Source organism: Dendrobates tinctorius, unplaced genomic scaffold (assembly GCF_039654945.1).
Source record: "Dendrobates tinctorius isolate UK_male_01 unplaced genomic scaffold, ASM3965494v1 ptg000092l, whole genome shotgun sequence".
In the NCBI taxonomy this organism is placed as follows: domain Eukaryota; kingdom Metazoa; phylum Chordata; class Amphibia; order Anura; family Dendrobatidae; genus Dendrobates; species Dendrobates tinctorius.
Genome location: NW_027361760.1, coordinates 7,442,294 through 7,464,458, shown reverse-complemented (window position 1 = coordinate 7,464,458; position 22,165 = coordinate 7,442,294). Strand labels below are relative to the sequence as shown.

Here is a 22,165-nt window from a genome sequence, read left to right as displayed (position 1 = left end):
GAGAAATTCACCAAGTACTTGTCAGGCTATGTGCACACGTATGCAGAATATTTCTGCATAAAAACCGGACTCCTTCCCAGAAAACGCGCGTTTTTTTTTCTGCGCATTTTTACCGCGATTTTTGCCGTGATTTTTTCCGGAGCGTCCCCAGACACAAAGAAAATAGCCAGAAATGCGGAAAAAAACGCATCAATATGCACAAAAAGTGCAAAATGCATTAAAATGAATGGGAAGCTTCTTTTAAGCGTTTTTTGAGCGGATTTTTTGGTAAATCCGTCGGAAAAAATGCGAAAAAAAAAAAAATGCAACGTGTGAACACAGCCTCAGGGTCCAAAGATTTATTATGCACTGATCCTCTGGCCCACCTAGAAAATGCGAAACTGGGGGGCCCAGGCGCAAAGATGGGTGGCCCGTATGGCGAAAAACCGATACAAGATCGCATATCGAAGAGGAAGCTGAGAATATACATGCCGATGCTCAGTCCAGAGTGACTCATGAGCAACCTGGACGTAACCTAGATGAAGAGCTGGAGGCAGAAGCGATCCCTGGGTTTCGGAACCTCGCCAGGACGCTGGCGGTGATGCAGGGACAGATCGGAGGGGTCTTGTGGAACACATGCTGGGACGACCTTGTGATGACTCCTCATGATAACTCCTCGTGATCTTCTCCATACATCTCTGAACTAATCTCCCGATACCTTCCCTCATGTAATCTCCGATCCTCCCAAGACCTCCTTCTCTCCTCCACACTTATTCGCTCCTCACTCAACCGCCTCCAAGACTTCTCCCGAATAGCCCCCATCCTCTGGAATTCCCTGCCCCAACATGTCCGGCTATCAACCACACTCGGATCCTTCAGACGGAACCTGAAAACCCACCTCTTCAGGAAAGCCTACAGCCTGCAATGATCCCCGCTGCCTCCTCACCACTACTGGAGCTACCGCCTCACCATCACTGGAGCTGCTGCAACCCTCCAACCTACTGTCTCCTTCCCCACCATTCTGTAGCATGTAAGCCCGAAAGGGTCCTCTCTCCCCTCTATATCAGGCTGTGATTGTTTGTTTGCTGTAAGTGATATCTGTAATCTGTATGCAACCCCTTCTTATGTACAGCACCATGGAACCAATGGTGCTTTATAAATAAATAATAATAATAATGACTGGTTGCAGCTCCAGCAGGAAGACAGGGAACTCGCTCAGTTGAGACAGTGCGTGACTTTAAAGCAACTCTCCAGCTGAAGTGAGGGAGATGCCCTGTCCCCAGGAATGCTGCAGATCCTCCAGCAGTGGGAGAGGCTCCAATTGGAAGATGTCTTGCTGTATCGGAAAGTACAGTTGGCCCAGGAGTTAGGAGTCACCTGGCAAGTGGTGCTCCCAGAAAAGTTGATCAGCGAGGTAGCCACAGAAACTCATAAGAGAGGGGCTTACTTTGGCCCAGAGAAAACATTTCCGTGGCTACAGAAGTTGGTCTATCATCCCCGTTTGAAGACTGCAGTGGAGGAGGCCTGTGAATGCCAAAGCTGTGAATTAGCTAAACCTCTGGAACAGAGAGACCCTATGCAGACTATAGTTACTTATGCTCCTTTAGAATTGTCGATGATTGACTACTTGACTGTGGGTCCAGCTAATCTCGGATATGAACATTGCCTTGTGATGACCGATCACTTTACCAAGTTTGCTGTGGCGACTCTGACCTGGGACCAGTCTGCCAAGTCAGCTGCGCAGGCTGTGGGGATTTTATCTGGATGTACGGTTGTCTGAAGAGAATCCATTCCGATCAAGGCGCTTTCTTTCAAGGTCGAGTGATGGAGGAGCTCCACTACCTGTATCAGATTGAAAAGTCCAGAATGATGCCTTACCATCCGCAGGGGAATGGAGCCTGCGAGCATTTCAACCGGATGCTGATTCAGATGTTTAGAGTGTTGGAAGAAGACAGCAAAGTCCGTTGGCCTGAGTATGTAGCTGAGTTGGTTTGCGTGTACAAGAACCGAGTGCACAGCACAACTGGATACATGCCATACACCCTGCTGTCCAGCTGAAAAGGATGAGAGATTACTGAGCTGGAGTTTGACCAAGAAAAGGACTACCTACGGACAGGGGTGTTCACCTGGGTCCGTGGACATCGACATCATTTGCAGACTCTACATCGACTGGTACAGACTAAATTTCAGGAACTTGAGCATCATGAGACAGGCCCCTGCGAGGGACAGCTCTCAAGGTGGAGACAGAGTCTTGGTCTGAGACAAACAACCTCGAGGCAAGTTAGAGCATTGACGGGAAAAAACTCTGTATTGGGGGAAATGCCTAATTGGATCTAATGGCTCCATCTATGAGGTTCAGCCTGAAGAGGAAGGGGTCCCTACCAGAGTAGTCCACTGAAGCTTGCTACGTCCTTGCCTGTCACAAACTCCCATACCAGCGGCCTTCGATTGTGATGAAGAAGAACCATCTGCCTCCTCCTCCAACCTGAAAGGCCCGCTATCCACTGACCCAGGAGAAGTGTGAGAACCTGAAACTCATGAGATGGCTACTTCATTGAACCAAACAGAATGAACGACCTCTGGAAGACCCCCAATAGTTACAAAGAAGACCAATTTATTTGGCAGGGGATCGTTTGAGAAATGGAGGAATGTCAAAGTCTACTGCAAGAACTCTCGCCTGTGGAATGGTGAGCTAAAGGAGAGGAGGAGTGTAAGGAGGTGGACCAGGCTGCGAGTACCTGTACCGAGTTGGATTCAGAACTATTGAGGCTGCCTCCCATGTTGCCTGGGGGGAGAAATGAGGGAATGAACCAACCTCATGACCCGGGTAGGAGGGGCCAGATAAAAGCAAAAGCGTGCGCTGTGGTGGCAGCGTGCAGCAGGGTGAGCAGAGTGCTCCATCCCCTGAGCACCGGCACTGTGACCAGTCATGCCTGCCTTCAGCGGAGCCGTTAGAGCCAGACTCCATGCGCTCAGTGGCAGCAGGAGAGTGCGGTATCATGTACTTCATGACCGTGAGTACCGCGCACGTGTGGATGTGAGAAAGCCAGGTGCTGGACGAGCACACGCAGTCTTCCCCGCCAGTTGCTCCACTTCAGTCCACAATTGTACCTGGAAGGACTGCGGCTCTATTTACTTTGTCCGCACAAGTTAATGGACTTAGGGCACAGCGGAAGGTACTGCTGCAGCCAGAAGACGGTCTGTCGTTTAAAGAACCCCATCTGTAGACAACTCCTAGGTCGTTGCCGGCGCTACAACCCATGCATGATCAGCTGAGGATCCTAAGGAACACGATAAGTTTTGTCAATTGGACTGCTGCTATTCTGCATCCTTTACCCTCTGTTTTGTTTCTTGCATTAATTCTTTAACCCTTAATCTTCCTGCGAGGCGCTTATACTCTGTTAAATTAAATTGTTGAACTTGTTAACCCTTGTCCTGTCTCCGTCACTGCATCAATGATTTTTGTTAGGAGGAGATTAACAGCTCTAATTAATCTGTTTTTCTTTAATCCACTCCTACGGTAGTTTTGCCTTCAAAAACTGCATCAAGTGGTACATGCTAGAGCATTGTAAATTCAACAATCTCATTCACCAAATACACTTGAATATAGGGGTCCATATAGCATCTTCATCCTTCTGCAAATTACCACACATCTGCTTCAGTGCCTCTTGTTCGGTGCTTCCTCTGGTTTTCAGTAAAAAGGCATAGGAGGTGATCACATGTCTAAGTCACATGACTGCTGCAGCCAATCACTGGGCTCAGTGGTCTCACGCTGTCTACCCAGACATCATCCCTGAGCCTAGCGACGGGCTTCAGAGGTCACATGCTGTTTACGTCATCTCACTATTGCAGCCATGTTAAGAAAGGCCAGTGGGGAGCAGCGGAGAAGTGGCATTGATGTGGCTGCTGTAAGTAAGGTTGTAATCTTTTTTACAATAACTCAAGGTTTCAGTCCATTGAACTATGAAAACAGAAAATCACTTTAAAGAGGAACGGTCATATGCCATAAATGTCATTTTTTACCTGGTGTAAATGCAAGTGTTCTCCCTAATCTGCTGTAGATTTTTTCTACTCTTCTTTTACTGCGATATGTACATCTAGTCTTTTTAGTCAGTTGGGTGTGTTCCACATCAGCCCTCCATTTATGGGTTTTCTTATGACCATGACTATGTAAGGAGTATACTATAGTACTGCTATACATTTCTCATTCGTCCTGGTGCCGTATGTTATAGTGTATTATACGTGAATGTATAATTGTTACTGTATAATGGTACAGCTACATGATTATGTGCATTACCATTTCTATATAATGGTACTGCGATACTATTCTGTGTATTACCGTTTCTTGCTAAATATCTATTTGATAAGATGTTCCTTTGTGCTGCTATGTATAGGGTAAGTGCAGTTACAATATTGGCCACTAGATGGGGGCATCATAGTAAATGTAGTTACAGTTAGGATGTAGCTTAGTATTGTAAATAGTTAATTATAGGAGGGGCTGCTGTGTAGTAAGTGCACTGTGTTAGGAAAGGGAGACGGGCCCGAGCGTTCGAAACATCCACATGGGTTATAAGCTCAGGATGCCGCAGCAGACCCATAATATTAAGGAAGCAGTGAAACCCAGCCATTCGGGGGTCCTTAGGACAGAAGATCAGTATTAAGTATCAGTGCTGCAGCAGTTTGGAATAGACGAAAGCGGTCCGGGAGGAGTACAGGGCACAGATTGTCCAATATGTGGCAGGACATTGCATGAGCTGATGCCCTCAGATCCAGGGCGAAATAGATGAGGTAATCCCCAAACACAGTAAGTCTGGACAAGGAGGACACTGCGGTACCACCAAAGGCGCTATTACCCCGTAATGTACTGTAGGACGTGGCAAGTAGTGCAGGGAAAGATGAAGATGTGATGTGCAACCTGTGATCAATGCTGTGAAATACTTGGATGTGCTGAGAAATGGAAACAGTAAAGATGTTCAGTTTCAAGTTGAAATGGACTGTGTCTCAATTCTTGCGAAATCCTCTACAGACAGCATTCAGTGGCACAGAAGAAAACCTGACAATACTGGACCTGAAGACACAGGTATGCTGACTAAGGGACACTATGTTTACATGAGGGGGGGCAAAGGTGTGATGGAGCAGAAGTCCTCAGCCATGACTACACCCTGGCCCACCATTACAACTAGCTGCCTAACTACACTAGATTTATATATCAGTAAAAAAAAAATTACAGCTAGTAATAGGTCATCTTTAAGTAACAATACTGTTCTATAAAAAAAAGGATAAGACACACAGTAAGAGGTAAAAAAAATTAAATAGGAACTTCCATTTTTCCATGTTTGTGCATAACCACTGCTATCCAAGTTTTTATCTAGTAGTCACTAGCCCATTCTCAAACAAGGTCTTTAGATCTTTAGTTTATTAATGACTAGTTAAAGACTGTACTGCTATTTGGGCTAATCATTTTTCATGAGCCTCATTTCACATTCATTTACCCATATGGGAATGTTTGGCCTTTTGAATTTACCATCTGCACAATGGGTGTGTATGATGTAAATACTCACGCTGCATCTTCTTATATTCTCGGTGTGAAACAGAAAGAACACATCAGATCAAACTTTTCTTTCTGTGTGGGAGTGCTGAAATGTCCACTAAGGAAATGAATGCCATCTATGCAAAAGATAGGAAAAATTGCTTAAAGGAAGACTACTGGGTCTTCTGTCCCTTCAGGTGGTGAACAGTACATCATACACTTGGAGATGTTTTGGAAGCAACTAATATTAGTATGAGAGAGTCATTATCCAATAATACTATATTAGTCTGCATTATACATGGCAGAACATGCAGAAATCAAGTCAGTGGCCAGAGATCTGCCTTCTAGGTCCATAGTGACAAGCTGCAAGAGGTCCTGTCGGCTGTAATTTGATACAATGGCAGGTGACTGTCCAACTCTGGTTAAATAATGATGCCTTGAAGTTTCTGCTCCTGCATGTTAGCTACTGCTAAGATACAAAGTATAAAAAATAACTACCATAATATTATATAACCAGAGGCTAAGCTGCCAATTTATTCAGTTAAAACTGAATTCATATTAAGTACATGTGGTGTATGCCTTCTGTTGCTATGCAAGCACGCAGAACAAATCTGAACTCATGCAGCCATACAACACATGCCTTTAATACAGTGGGGCAAAAAAGTATTTAGTCAGTCAGCAATAGTGCAAATTCCACCACTTAAAAAGATGAGAGGCGTCTGTAATTTACATCATAGGTAGACCTCAGCTATGGGAGACAAACTGAGAAAAAAAAATCCAGAAAATCACATTGTCTGTTTTTTTTTCATTTTATTTGCATATTATGGTGGAAAATAAGTATTTGGTCAGAAACAAGCAATCAAGATTTCTGGCTCTCACAGACCTGTAACTTCTTCTTTAAGAGTCTCCTCTTTCCTCCACTCATTACCTGTAGTAATGGCACCTGTTTAAACTTGTTATCAGTATAAAAAGACACCTGTGCACACCCTCATACAGTCTGACTCCAAACTCCACTATGGTGAAGACCAAAGAGCTGTCAAAGGACACCAGAAACAAAATTGTAGCCCTGCACCAGGCTGGGAAGACTGAATCTGCAATAGCCAACCAGCTTGGAGTGAAGAAATCAACTGTGGGAGCAATAATTAGAAAATGGAAGAAATACAAGACCACTGATAATCTCCCTCGATCTGGTGCTCCACGCAAAATCCCACCCCGTGGGGTCAGAATGATCACAAGAACGGTGAGCAAAAATCCCAGAACCACGCGGGGGGACCTAGTGAATGAACTGCAGAGAGCTGGGACCAATGTAACAAGGCCTACCATAAGTAACACACTACGCCACCATGGACTCAGATCCTGCAGTGCCAGACGTGTCCCACTGCTTAAGCCTGTACATGTCCGGGCCCGTCTGAAGTTTGCTAGAGAGCATTTGGATGATCCAGAGGAGTTTTGGGAGAATGTCCTATGGTCTGATGAAACCAAACTGGAACTGTTTGGTAGAAACACAACTTGTCGTGTTTGGAGGAAAAAGAATACTGAGTTGCATCCATCAAACACCATACCTACTGTAAAGCATGGTGGTGGAAACATCATGCTTTGGGGCTGTTTCTCTGCAAAGGGGCCAGGACGACTGATCCGGGTACATGAAAGAATGAATGGGGCCATGTATCGTGAGATTTTGAGTGCAAACCTCCTTCCATCAGCAAGGGCATTGATGATGAAACGTGGCTGGGTCTTTCAACATGACAATGATCCAAAGCACACCGCCAGGGCAACGAAGGAGTGGCTTCGTAAGAAGCATTTCAAGGTCCTGGAGTGGCCTAGCCAGTCTCCAGATCTCAACCCTATAGAAAACCTTTGGAGGGAGTTGAAAGTCCGTGTTGCCAAGCGAAAAGCCAAAAACATCACTGCTCTAGAGGAGCTCTGCATGGAGGAATGGGCCAACATACCCATAACAGTGTGTGGCAACCTTGTGAAGACTTACAGAAAACGTTTGACCTCTGTCATTGCCAACAAAGGATATATCACAAAGTATTGAGATGAAATTTTGTTTCTGACCAAATACTTATTTTCCACCATAATATGCAAATAAAATGAAAAAAAAACAGACAATGTGATTTTCTGGATTTTTTTTTCTCAGTTTGTCTCCCATAGTTGAGGTCTACCTATGATGTAAATTACAGACGCCTCTCATCTTTTTAAGTGGTGGAACTTGCACTATTGCTGACTGACTAAATACTTTTTTGCCCCACTGTATGTGTACATATGGAAGCTGTAACAACAGGTTACATTTAATGTGCTCTTTTGTCTAACAGATAATCGCCAGGTTTTGCCCATGAGAGCGTATTCTAAATGCAAAGTCTCTTTGTACAAGCAGTATGTGTCTGCAAACTTTGATTTCTAGCATGCGGGGCATTACACAGTGCTCTGTAGGTATGTTATTAATGTTTTTTCATCATCTGAGCCTGCTTGTTTTAAGCCTGTCTTATGCAGGTTTGATTTGTCAAAACATGAAGGTCCTTAAAGCTTGGAGTTGGAAGCTCAATGCTATGCCATTTCTGAATGAAGGCGTGCACATTTTTGTAGACATGGAAGTACTACCATCTGCATTAGTACAGTGCTCTGCAGGGTGTTGTTCCATCATATGCAGGATAGTAATTCATCTGGTAACTAGTAGGTACATCCATTCTCCATTGCAGAGCATACACCGCTCTCTTTCACACACCATGCACACCACCATAGCAGCTCCATTCTCAAAGAAAAGGCAAAAGTGAGGTCAGTGGGATCTCTTTTTCTCCAAGAAGAGTGTCTCTTTTAAGGCTGCTTCCCTTGTTCAGCACTTTTAGTTTAAGTGACATCTTTTTAGCACTTCCGGCCACCAATCCATCAAAGAAAAAGTCTTCATTAAACACTGGGTTTCGGCTATTCTTGATAATAGTGCTTCTCTGGCGGTGAACTTTTCCAGGATTCAGATAGAGAACCACACAACAGTTTACTACCTTCAAATCACAAAGCTTGTCAAAGAGATGCTCCGCTGCAATTAACCGTACTCGGAGACGGGCATTAGATGGGTCATACTCTGCTGATAGTCTCATACTACCTCCTTTACTGAGTCCCACATTGTGTTCCTTCTGTAGAAGGTCCAAAGGTAGCACACCTTGTTGCCCAGAACCTATACCAGCTCCTTTTGCACCTCTTACTCTTCTTCTAGGCATGCTGGGACTAGTGTCAGCAGAACTGCACTCATCTGTAGATAGTGAACTGTTTCTAGCTACTGAGTGTTTGAACTTAATGAGTTTTGACTGTGTGTCTGGTGTGAATATTTTCAGCAGAGAGACTGAGCGTGAAAGTAAAGGTGAACTGAATGGTGATGACTCAGCTGAGGAGCAGGTATCACTTTCACCACCACTAAAATACCGGTATGGATTCATCAAAGACATTCCAAAATCTGAAGTGTTTAGCTGGGATCTTCCCTCGGTTCCACTTCTTCTCTGAGAAGTAGGTGAACTAGACTGTGATGGACATGGAGAAACAGAACCCTGGTTAGTGTGAAAAAGAGACTCCTTACGTCGGGTATGTGGACTTTCCATCAGAGTCACAAAACCATATGATGTCTGGGCCTTTGGAACATATGGAAGAGACATGGCAGTTTGAGATTGAGGGTCTGCATTCGTACCCAAATCTTCCTCTGAAGCCCACTCATCTGCACTTTCAATCTGAATGATGTGCCGGTTAGCAGCTTTTACAAGGTTTCTGCTCTCTGAATTAGTTTTGGTTGGTAGACGAGGGCTACGTTGTGGACGTCTTCCTGACAAGTTTTGCTCAGATGCAGAAGTGCCTATATTAGGTTTGGACTGTACTTCACCTACTGAAGCACCTTCAGCTCCACCTTCTGTTGGTATACTGCTAAGTTTTGGTGGGATGAAAAAGTCAGGAATCTTGTCTGGAGTCAGAACATTGCTGTATGATCCACCTTTTGACTGTTTGTCACCAGATTCTCCTGCCTGTCGACCACTGCTATGATCCACTGAGCCTCGAATCCTCTCCAGCAGCCACATTCTTATATGGAGTGAAATTTAAGTTGTGTTGTCACTGGATACAGACTAAACTGCCTGCAAAAAAAAAATGTGATTTAATAAAGAAGGAGAACATTAATTTATTGTCAGAACAAACTTATTCTACTAAGTACTAATGATCTTAAAGACCTGTCACTCGTGATAACTATGTATATCTTTACCCGGGGTCCGGGTATTGGTTTTTTTCTTTTACGTTACCCCGTCCTTTGCCACTTTTTCTTTTACAATAGATTACGTATAACACTATAATTAACTTTGAACAATCTTTTCAACCTCAATGATTCTGTAGGGGGTGGACTGACCTATAGACCTGTCTGATGCGGAAAGAAGATGATGTGCACTATGCTTTATTCTGATGTGAATAGATATGTGTGGGATAACAACTGGAATTAGTAAAGGACGATGTAGTACCGGGTTTTGGCCACAAGATGGGGACATAGAGTAGTGAGAAAAGGACTCAACAGCAAGCCTTAGGCTAGGAAAACTGCAGAGTCATGGTGGGTGGAGTTACAGGACTGGGAAGGGGATTTCCAGAATAAGGAGATAAAAGGGAAGAAGAGTGGGGGGGTGAGGACAGGCAGACACCCAGTAGGCGACTAAAGGGAGAAGAGCTCAGGAGAAGACGGACAAAGGACGAGCTTAGGAGAGGGAGAGAAGAGAGACAGAGATTCAGAGGGGGGTGGCCCTGAGAGGACAGCTACAGGTCAGGAGGGCACTGGCAAAGGAGGCCTGGGGTACCGGATGGCTGGACACTGAAGGAGCAGTAAGTGTTTCAGCGGGAAGACTCAGACAGGGGGAAGCGCTGTGGCCGTGGGCCTAACGGCAGCCATGGTGAAGGAACCCGGAAAGGCTTTGCCAACAGGAACAGGAGGAGGTGACTGGTACCTGGGCCTAGGGGCAGAAACTGTCATGTTTGCTGTGGTTGTCAGGAGGAAACCCAATAAACTTTGGACCTGGTTGAACAAGCTCCTGTGTCTGTCGTCAGTCTGTCTCGCGGCCGAATGGGACCACCCCCTCAGTCGGCACACATACTACAATTCAAACCCTAGTCAAAAAGATTGTAACAAGAAATACTATGGTACGGTATAGGTGTGGCATGTATGGGTGTCAAACTAAACTAGTAAAACAAGTCTGCAAAAACAGGCATGCACTGTTAAATGTCTACATTTTTTCATTAAGTAAAGTTAATTCATGTTCTCAAAAATGTCAAAATAAGAAATATTAGGTAGGTGCCCGCCCAAAATGCCAGCTCTTGTAACAGGGTAATGTTGTGATAGAAATATATATTTATGTATTTCTACTAGATCTCACTTGCCTGTTATACTGTTATATGCTATATACTCATACATACTCATATCTACACATAGATACATATTCACAGCTGTCTTGAACTTTGTAACCAGTTGCTGGAGATGACTTGCTACACCCCATGAGCCAGTCTGGGGAGCTGATGTTATCTCATGATAGCATTGTCTTGTGACATAGAGAAGAGGAAGTAACAACAGATGTTCCAAGCCGATATTGGAGTCTTGCTGACATTGCAAGACAATGGACAGTAAATCATATGATGTTTAAGTCATCCTCATGCCGGACACCCATATATGTTCATGTATTCAAACCCATCAAATTAGATGAGAAGTTCAGCCTTATGTAAATGGGGGAACCACCCTCTCCTGCATGCATCTATAAATATATGTATGTACAATAAAGTTTCCAGAGTTCTGCTGGAATGAATTGCTGCTAACTAGGTTTGGCATCTTTCCTTCCTTGAGTGCTCAATAAGACTCTGTCTAATTAGGGCAGGCCTCAGCACACATAGAGATATATATCTATATCAATCAAATTTCCATAACATTTTTTGGCACCCAACATGGGGCTGTGGACGAAACGCACGGGGACCCTGCTGACCGGAGAGCACAGAGTTACCGACTAAGGCCTTGGCTCATGGGGACGGAGATTTGCGCAACTCCATAAGTAAGGTAAGAAAATCTAGTTATCTTACCTGAAGGTCCCCTGTGCCCAGTCCGAGTCAGTAACTCTAGCCGGTCAGTGTGGTCACCAAACTTAGGTAGTGTAAAAAGTCCACGCCATAAATCCAAACCCTGGGATAAGCTAAGTGTATGCTGTGGTCCTGTATGTCTTTAGATCCGGGAGAGAGCTGGGTGAAACTGTGACTGATTTGTGCTTGTGGTTGCTGGGAGACCGATAACAAGACGCTGAGTCTCTCTGACTAAGTTAAGACGGTCCCCGCACCACACGGAGGTTTTAGCTTAGGAGGGATATCGCAGGTGAGTTCCTCTGGGTAAGCTGTCACGATCCCCACACCACACACGGAGGTGTCAGCTTCAAGGAGGTATCACAGGCGAATCCCTCAGCTGTCACGGTTCCCGCACACACACGGATGCTGACAGCCTGGAGAGATATCAAGGGCTGATCATTGGAGAGATTGTCACGGTCCCCGAGTGCACGCGGAGGGTGATAATCTAGTGGGATATCACAGTGCCCGTCTCCCACGGCGGAGGGTGATACATCCCGGTGCTAACCAAAGCACCCACTGCTGGTTTCCATGAAGATCGGAAGCAGAAAAAGTTTTTTTTTCCTTTTCTTTTACACTTCCTCTTTTGCCTATAGGGTGCGTCCCTGTTATTTTTCATATTCATTTGTTCTGTACTCTGCTATTACCTGTTTTATCTTGCATTTGGTGGAAGTCTTTTACTGTAGTGTGAGAATTTTTGGGAAAGCTGGGTTTTTTGAGTATATCACTGTAGTCTCAGTTTGCTTTTTTTTCTCTTCCATTGTTCTCAGAAGATTCTACTGAGAGACGCAGGCAGAAAAAAAAGGGGGAAGTGTGTGTTCTGCATTCAGCACTGACACTTTTTATTGGAAGTGTACTTGTATTGATCTTTGATTTTTCGAAGTGGTTTTTAAGTTTTATCAACTTTTTGATTTTTTTCCTTTTAAAAATCTTTACTTCCTGATCATTTTTCTCTTTTTCTTTTGGGTTTTTCCATTTTTAAGTTTTTTACCAGTTTTTGGTTTTCACTTCTTCATTTTTTCCTTTTCTTTTTGCTAAAAAGAGAATTTTTACCTGCTTTTGGTTCTTTCCTTTTTCTCTTGTCAATTTTTGATTTTCCATTTTGTTCCTCTGCTTTTGAAGTCTTTTTTAAATAAATATTTCAATTTTGTTTTTTCCTTCCTTTTTAAGCAAGTTTAAAACAAAAAAGGGTTGCAAAGTTTTTTTTGAAGTTTTAATCACCTTTTTTTGAAGTTTTTGAAACAGACATAGTAGGTGGTATTCAGAAAGTCAAGTATGTGGTTTTGCAAGAACAGTTTTTCTTTAAGCTGTAGCATGGCATGATGTATTGAAAAGAAAAAGGGAAGCTTAGCTAGTGAAGCTGGATTGCCGTCTGCATTTTTTAAAGTGACAGTGGAGTTTACAGTGTAGAAGGTGCTGAGAGTTAGTGTGAACAGGAAAGGATTGTTTTTTACGTGTATAAAAGAAGAAAAAGTGTTTTAAGTGGAATTCTAATCTGTGCCGTCTGAGAGGCACCACAAGTTCAAGCATGCCTTCAGTGACTGCAGCAAAGGGGAAGGAGTCCGCTCCCCCCTCCTTCTCCTCTCTCCCCACTCTTCCCTCCTCCCATCTCCCTCATCTCTCTCCTCCCTCTATCTCCTCTCTCTCATCTATTTTTCCTCCTATAATTCCTCCTCCCTCAGCATCTCCCTCTCTCCCCTCTCCATATTTTACACCCCCACCTATCTCTCCTCCTTCTCTCTCCCTTACCTCTCCTCCCTCTCCATCTTCATCACCAACGCCCACCTCTCATCCTCCCTCATCACCCTAGTCTTCACTCTCTCCTCCTCTTTTGTCTCCTTCCTCCTCTCCTCCACCATCTCTCACTTCTCCTCTTCCCAATCTGTCCTCCTCCCTTCCCTGCTCCGCACTCTCTCTCCCTCCCACCTCTCTGTTCATTGTCACCAGCTGGTCTAGTGCCAAATCCAGACAATGAGGTGTCCCTATCTCCACAAGGAACACTCTCTAAAGAGACAGCTATGATACCGGGAGACAAAAGTGAATCACTCCCCACATATAACATCACAGGTGCCCCCCCGATACAACAGCTAGCAGAAGGGAGGTGTGGGCCATCAGAGACTGCACCTGCTAAGTCTGAGACGGAGCTGCAGTCTCAGAAGAGGGGAGTACTACCCACACACAAGACAAACACACAATGGCACAGTTCCTCCTCTGATAAATATGAAGAGGGGGCACCATACATGCTGCCTAGTACTAGGGGAAACTCACAGACACCAAGTAGGCAGGGGCAGATAGAGCCAGATCTCTTACACTATGTGCCTTCACCCCTAGTCAGGTGTTCAGTATTCTAAGAAATCTGCCAGACCCAGATATGGACCCGATGCCATTTTACCGAAGAATGCAGCAGAGCCAGCAGACATATGCTGCAACCTGGAGTGATCTCTGGTCCATAATGGAGATAAAAGCAGGTGAAACACTCTGGCCAATCATGAAGGAAAACTTCAAGCTTCCATCAGAATTAGATGTGCATTCCTGGGAATCAGGATCAAAGCTAATTGAGCAGCTCAGAGTGTGGGCCAAAGCCAGACAAGCACTCAGCCTACATAACATGAGCCAGGCCAAGACAGAGTCTGTAGACAAGTTTCATGGCAGAAGGAGGCAAATATTCCAAGTTTTAGGCTTCACTATTCATGATCAGATACATGGACAAATGTTGGCACAGGCCTTTGTGCATGGACTAAGAGAACCAATCAAGAGACTGCTGATAGTGGCCAGGCCTGAGTACAGGTCAATAGCAGTAGATGCCCTGCTCGAAGTAGCCATAAGAATTGAGTCCCTCACAGGAGTGCGGAGGACAGCCCCTCTTATGGTGGCCACTGACATGGAAGAGCATCCACCCTGAAGACAGGATACCTGTCAGGCGTTACAACTGGGGCAACCTTGGCCATTTCCGGAACCAGTGCACAGCACCCCAGCAACCCAGGGCATCACGCAGTGGTATAGGCCAAGAAAGAAACACAGAAGACAATGAAGAACCCTGTCCATAGGACATAGGCAAACCAGGTCTGCCAGACGTCACGCCTCTGACGTGAAACCCCATCAGCAGACCCAATACCTCAAATCACTGGGGGCTGTCATAGCTTTCCTTGTGGACACTGGTGCAGTCAGAAGTGAAAATCCCTGACCCCACCAGTCTATCAGAGCACTCTGTGTCTTGTATGGGGACTGAAGGTCAAGACAGACATTCCTCAGCTTGCAAGCCCCTGAGCGTGTGGACACAGCCAGGACACTCCATCCTGTTCCAGTTTACGGTGGAGACCTGCCCACCTCACCTGATGAGAGCAGACCTACTGCAGGAACTGAAAGTGACCAAAGTGTTCCATGAAGATGTGACCATGACATCTTCTCCACCCCAGACCCAAGAAGAATCAATCATGTTGGTGGCCCTACAAGAGCCTCCCTCGAACAACCAGTGCAAGCCTACCCAAGGAGGTGCTGGACATAGTACCCAGAATCCTATGGTCCAAGGGAGACTTCAAGTTGCGCCAGTGCCGGTATCACTCAAGTCTGGAACCCCAGACGCTCACAAGGCCTAGCATCCCTTGCCCACCACCCAGAGTCAAACTGTCCACCAACTGATCACCTGGAGGTCTAAGTAGAACCGCTGTTCTTGGAAACGGCCTAAGAACTTTGGCATGGGCCAGGAAAACTCTCAACCCAGAGGGGCCATACCCACTTCGTGAAATGGCTGCACTGCTTCTGGCTCCAGCGCCAGAGGATCTTCTTGGACAAGATTCTGAAGGTGCTCCCTGAAGTTAATCCAGGCCCTGGACCAGAAGACAGCCACTCAGCTCCTCAAACTGGTTAACAAATGCTGACCTGAGATCAAGCTGGGTGAAAGGAACGGCTGCTGGCTGGTAAAGAAGACGTCCCAGCAAAAAGACCCCCTGTAAGAGCAAGAAAGCACAGCTGGAAGTCATCTCTGATAAAGAGGACCCCAGCAAATGGCTTGTTTTCCTGCCGGCTCTGTGCCAGAAGATGGGAGTCACTCACGGCATTGTGAAGAGCAAGGCCAGATTGAGCCGCCTCACCCATGGGAATCATCATGCAGTCCCAGCTTTTCTCGATCAAGGGGAAGACTGTGAAAGGAGAACCAGACTGGATTGAATGGTGCATAACCTGAGGGCTGTGAGCGAAGCAACCGTGTTTGAAACCTCAGTTGTGCCAGATCTACACACTCTGCTGACAAACGTGCCAGCCACAGCAGTGGTGCTCACGGTGATGGATCTGCCCAAAGCTCCCCTCAATTTTTTCCCCTCACCTAGATGACCAGCTCCTGAAAACGCACATGGGGGATGCAGAATACATGGACAGTGATGCCCAAGAGTGCCCGGAACAGCCTTTCACAGCTCATCAAAGCATTGGCCTCCATCCTCGTCAACTGGATTGCAGAACATGCGGAAGTCATCGACATCGCTACCTGCACAGCCCTTTCCTTGTCTCCTCTACTCTACATGGCGGAGCAGCAACACAAGCTCTGGAAAGCTCTGGAGTCCAGTGGTGTCAAAAGCAAGTTACATACCTGAAGACACCGTATTGCCCGCCAGACGAAAACGCTTAACAGATGAGATGAACGGAAGACCGCTGAGGAGAAGATGGCTCCCTCAACCACTCCGAAGATGCAGGCCTTCTTTGGTCTAGTCTCGTACTGCAGAGTTGGATCCCTGGTGCTCCAGTCCTAATGCTGCCTCTGTACAATTACATCAACGCATTGCAGCCTTCATCTCGTACAGGAAACTGAAAGACTCTATAGTCTCTGCGCCAGCTCCAGGTCTCCCTGACTACGAGAAGCCATTCCGTCTTTACCGAATGGAAAAAGGTCATGCTACTGGCGTCTTAAAACAGACCCACAGAGGAAAACCAGAGGCCTCTAGACTACCTCTCAGCTGACTTGGATCCAGTTGCAAGGGGGGCCCTCCTGCATGAAAATAATATTTGCAGCACACGCCCTCCTGACAAGGCTGCTGATGTCATTCTTGGACAACCACTCTTCAGTGCTCTCAGCCGTTACCTGTTTCTACTCCCACTCCCAAGGGGGGATGCGGATACAGACTCTTCAGAGAAAAAAGCTGCAAGATACCATAGATGGCTCCAGTTTTGCAGATGATGAAGGAAGGTTCCACACGGGATGTGCAGTGACCAGCAATCAAGACATCCTATGGTCCAGAAGTTTGTCAGCCCAAGAGCCCAAGAAGCGGAGCTGACGAAAGGCCTGCCAGATTGCGAAGGACAAAACTGCAAAGTCTATACCGATTCCAGGTACTCGCATGGCATAACACACGACTTCCGACCCATCTGGGCTGCAAGAGACTTCATCACAGCAAGCGGGTCAACCGTGAAGCATCATGGAGCCATCAGGGACCTGCTGGACACTCTTCAACTACCAAAAGTGGTGGCAGTGTTAAAGGTCTAGATACACGGAAAACTGAACACAGTAGAGACACGGGGAATCAACATGGCGGATGTGGCAGCCAAAGAAGCAGCCAGAGGAAGACAATATGGAAAAATGGGAGAGGTCGTAGAGCCGGACGGCTACTACATGACGACTGAAGATGAGGAAACCTGACAAAATGACTTCCTGAAACCTGTACAAGAAGTAGCAGGACCAGACTCAAAAGGAGGAGAAGGAAAGCTGGATGCTGAAGGGCCAAAGCACTGGGCTCCAAAAATCCCTGTCTACCTCAAACGTCTACCTCAAACGTCTACCTTAAATGTCTACCTCAAGACAGACCCAGTCTACCTCAAAGTATGTACCCTACGGTGGTTCAATGGGCATATGGCCTCGCACAGAGATGAAGACACAGATGAATGACCTGATTGGACTGGACTCCCACAGCCAAATTTCCAGCAGCTGTCTGGCCTCCAACAAATGCAACATCGGACAAGTGGGAAAAGTTCCCCCACATCATCTGGCCTGAAGATTTCCCAGTAAGGAACCAGGTGGCGAAGACTACTGCAAAGAAGCTACTCTCGAAAATAGTGTGCAGATATGGGGGTTCCAGAAGTGATAGCGAGTGATCAGGGACCCACATTCACAGCAAACCTGACACAAGAGATCTGATCAGCAGTAGGGTCAGACTTAGGCCTACACACTTCCCGCCATCCCGCACCACAGACTAAGTGGGACACTTAAGAGCAGCATGCTAAAAAATTGCCAAAGAGACGACAAACCATGGCATTAGATACTCCCATAGGCTCAGAAAAAGCTGTCACCAATTTGAAATTTTATTTGGGTCTAAACCCAGGTTAGAGGTATTTTTTCCCTCAACAGTTGACTGTGCAATGTGATACTTTGTCTGCATGCATAATTGAATTTATCAAGAATCTTGCTAATGTCCATTCTCGAGTTTTTTCCTTCATGGCCAGGTCCAGATTTGGTGCCTGGTATGCACGCCCTGAAGTCAGGAGACTGAGTGTTGGTGGAAAAAGTTCGTAAGGAGAACACTCGATCCCAGATTTGATGGCCCTTCTCCAAGTGCGGATGTCACCAACCTGGAGGGAAACCCCCACCTGGATCCACGCGTCGCATTGCAGGAAAGCCCTCATGCCAGAAGATACACCTGGGCTGGAATGATGCTGTGGATGCCCTAACTGACTGAATAAATTATCTACCTGAGAATACACATCACTGACTGCATAGACTGCTAACTAAGAGACTTTGATTACATTGCACCAAACCCCCGTTAGGGACAGATCTCCTGACCGCCCATTTGCGAAAGTCTGTACGAAGGGGGGCCGTGTGCGCTAGGCATGCGTCAACCCACTGGCAGCATAAAAGAGTTGCAGCGCTTTGGGCCAGGAGCAGGATTTTAGGTCAAGTGATATCTAAGGGGGGATTGTGATAGAAATATATATTTATGTATTTCTACTAGATCTCACTTGCCTGCTATATGCTATGTACTCATATATACTCATATGCACACATAGATACATATTCACAGCTACCTTGAACTTTGTAACCAGTTGCTGGAGATGACTTGCTACACTCCATGAGCCAGTCTGGGGAGCTGATGTTATCTCATGATCGCATTGTCTTGTGACATATCTCCCAGCCATAGAGAAGAGGAAGTAACAACAGATATTCCAAGCCGATATTGGAGTCTTGCTGACATTGCAAGACAATGGACAGTAAATCATATGATGCTTAAGTCATCCTCACGCCGGACACCCATATATGTTCATGTATTCAAATCCACCAATTAGATGAGAAGTTCAGCCTTATGTAAATGGGGGAACCACCCTCTACTTCATGCATCTATAAATATATATATGTACAATAAAGCTTCCAGAGTTCTGCTGGAATGAATTGCTGCTAACTAGGTTTGGCGTCTTTCCTTCCTTTAGTGCTCAATAAGACTCTGTCTAATTAGGACAGGCCGCAGCACACATAGAGATATATATCTATATCAATCAAATTTTCATAACAATGTATTGGTGTGGTATGTACAGATGTAAAATTTGACTAGTTAAATAGATGTGCAAAAAAACAAAAATTGATGTATAAGTACACACTTTGTGAAGTAGACAGTCACAGTACTTCATCAATTTTCTTTCTTTTCTTTTAAAAATAAATTATTCCTCCCTTTGCAAAAATAATTGCAAAAGAAATGCAAAAATTCCATACAGCCGCTTGTGCCAAGCTATCATGCTTGTCTCTGACTGACAGTGATTTCAGATGCCAGTGATGAAGTGACAGACGTGGGTTAGAGGACAGCGTCATCGCATTCATGACATCCGCAATGAGCTAACAATCGCGTCACCAGGGGGAGTCAAACAGCGCATTCGCAGGGCACTTCTGTGCTGTGGTAACTAAGGCTGGTTTTACAATTGCCATGTTTTTTGCGGCCTGCCATTTTTGCGGGCCATATTGCCGTGTTTTTTGCGGTCTCCCGCAAAAACAAGCTGCAAAAAACCTTCTTGGATCGCCGTTTTTCCCTTTTAAAACAAATAGCAGGTAAAAAACAGCGATCTGCAAATACGGTGTACCGCATAAACAAGCTAACGTTGTTTTTGTGATACCATTGAAATGCATTGCGGCCGTGTCCATAAGCCGTGAAAAATATCGAGCAAACTCAATATTTTTTCACGGCCACAAATACGGTCCTCACGGCCATACGGAGCACGGTCCTCCTACTAACTTTTGCGGCCCATTTTTAAACGGCAAGTGTAAAACCAGCCTAAGCGGACAGAGCAAATGAAGCTGCAACACACTATGAACTGACAATAATTCTTGAATAGTTGTTTATTTGTTTATCCTGTCTATCAAAAATTTGAATAAAAAGTGATAAAAAATGTTGTCTAGCCCTAATTAATACCAATGAAAACTTCAACTCATTCCACAAAAAACAAGTTGTGACTCATATCTGCTGTCTGTCGAATGAAAGTAACTACAACATTTCTAGTAGCTCGTAAGCACTGAAATTGCTCCCAAAAACTAATCCATTAAAATCACATTGGCAGTAGCTATTTGGGAATTGCTCCCAGAGCGAAATGGCCAAGCCTTTCCAAGCCTTGCAGTTTGTCCAACCACTGTTAACATCTATAAATATGGCATTGCTACTGCCCTGACTGGTGTATGGGGTCCAATGAGGAAAGGGGGCCCACATCAGACCCGTCTCTTCTGCTCATCTGGCCCCAGGTGACAGGCTTCAGTCGGTGCACAAACTGAACCTGCGTTTCGTATGCAGGTTCGGTTAAAATCTATTGCCGTGCGGGCCCGCGCGGCAATAGTTTAAAGCCACCAGCCAATCGTCAGCGTGCACGTCGCCAGCAAGTCAGTGCTTGAAATGCCTGGAGGGAACATAATCGCCGCAGGAACGCGGCAAGGTAAGGAGAAAGTTTTTATTTTTATTGAAAGCGGCAAGCCGCAATATGTTTTGATGGCAGGATGGAGACACATGGACCATGCGTCTCTATCCTGCCCAGGGCAGAATGGAGACACGGGGCAGGATGGGGACAGATTTAGCAGGAATATGGGGCAAGATAGAGACAGATGGGGGAGGGTCATCGGGCAGGATGGAGACAGATGGGGCAGGGTCAAGGGGTAGGATGGAGACAGAAGGGGCAGGATCATGCTGCAGAATGGAGACACGGGGCAGAATGGAGACATGGGGGCAGGATGGAGACATGGGGGCAGGAATATTGGGCAGGATGGAGACAGATGGGGCAGGATGGAGACAGATGGGGCAGGGCCATGGGGCAGGATGGAGACAGATGGGGAAGATGGAGACAGATGGGGCAGGATAATGGTGCAGAATGGAGACACGGGGGCAGGATGGAGACAGATGGTGCAGGAATATTGGGCAGTATGGAGACAGATGGGGCAGGGTCATGGGGCAGGATGGAGACACATGGTGCAGGATAGGACATAACATGAGTTAAGAATGGATACTCATGAGGGCAAGATGGGAGAACATATGGGGCCAGGATGGGAGAACATATAGCTGGAGCCAAGAATGAGATACAGGGGGGGGTCAGAATGAGAGATATTATTACCATAGGGGCTAATTAAGGGATATTACTACTGCTATTTTTTGAGGATACTGTTTTAAATGGGGGGCGGTCCTGTTACTGTGCAGAGTGACACTATGTCACCTTTTTTCCTTCATCTGGTGTAGTGTAGAAGTTGGGAAAAAATTAAGTATGGTAATGTGTTCTGCAAGCGGAGCTCTAGATAACTGTGTTATTTCCTGCAGAGACAAGCCCTGGCTGGAAGAAGTTATGGGGTCTGTACTGGATGAAGATGAAAAGTGAAGATGAAGGACTTCACCTAGAGACTAGTGATGGGCGAGTACTAAAATGCTCGGGTGCTCATTGCTCGGTTCGAGCAATTTGTAATACTCGGATAGAACAACCAGCCCAATGTAAGTCAATAGGAAACCCGAGCATTTTTACCACAATCCCCCCTGGGGTCTTTTAAGGTCTAAAAACGTCTGAAAATGATGGAAACACTGCTCAAATGACATGGGAACATTATGGCAAATGCCCTGGAAGCATTTCTGACTCCTAGATCACGGCTGTAAACACAGTTTTCAGAGTTTCACTCCATTTTTACAAGTGAACCAAAAAACGTACAAAAACCGAAACCAAAATGGATTTTGCTGGGAAATATGTTAAGGAACATCCTTTCCAAGGTAATGACTTGAATAAAAGGCAAAATAATTAACCCCAAGCAAAAATGTTCCTCTACCACTTGGGCTATGTTCACATGCAGCGTTTTTGATGCGTTTTTCAACTTTAGAATTGCTTTCAACCAATACAAATGCATTCACTGGGTAATGTCATTGTAACATTTAACAACCCTAGCTGGCCATGTGGTTTGTGACACATAAGCAGACACCTTGTTTCATTTATGAAGGAGGGACTCTTACAATCACAGAGCATATTTTTAGAGGGGCATCAGGCGGCATTAATATTCTTAAAGGGCCATTATTAAACCGTGGGTCCCCTATACTGTTAATGGTTATGCAGTGAGTGGCTGAGCAG

At 45.6% G+C, this 22,165-nt stretch overlaps 1 protein-coding gene across 2 annotated transcripts in view; it reads right to left on the bottom strand.

Moving 5' to 3' along the window:
* Positions 1-7,760: 7,760 nt before the first annotated feature.
* The window catches only part of C2CD4C (C2 calcium dependent domain containing 4C), a 302,746-nt gene continuing 288,341 nt past the window's right edge, over positions 7,761-22,165 (bottom strand). For both annotated transcript variants that reach the window (XM_073586302.1, XM_073586303.1), the window contains one exon: positions 7,761-9,621. In XM_073586302.1, the coding sequence (XP_073442403.1) occupies positions 8,263-9,567 (1,305 nt within the window). In that variant the 5' untranslated portion in view covers positions 9,568-9,621 and the 3' untranslated portion in view covers positions 7,761-8,262. The remainder of the gene's footprint in view (positions 9,622-22,165) is intronic.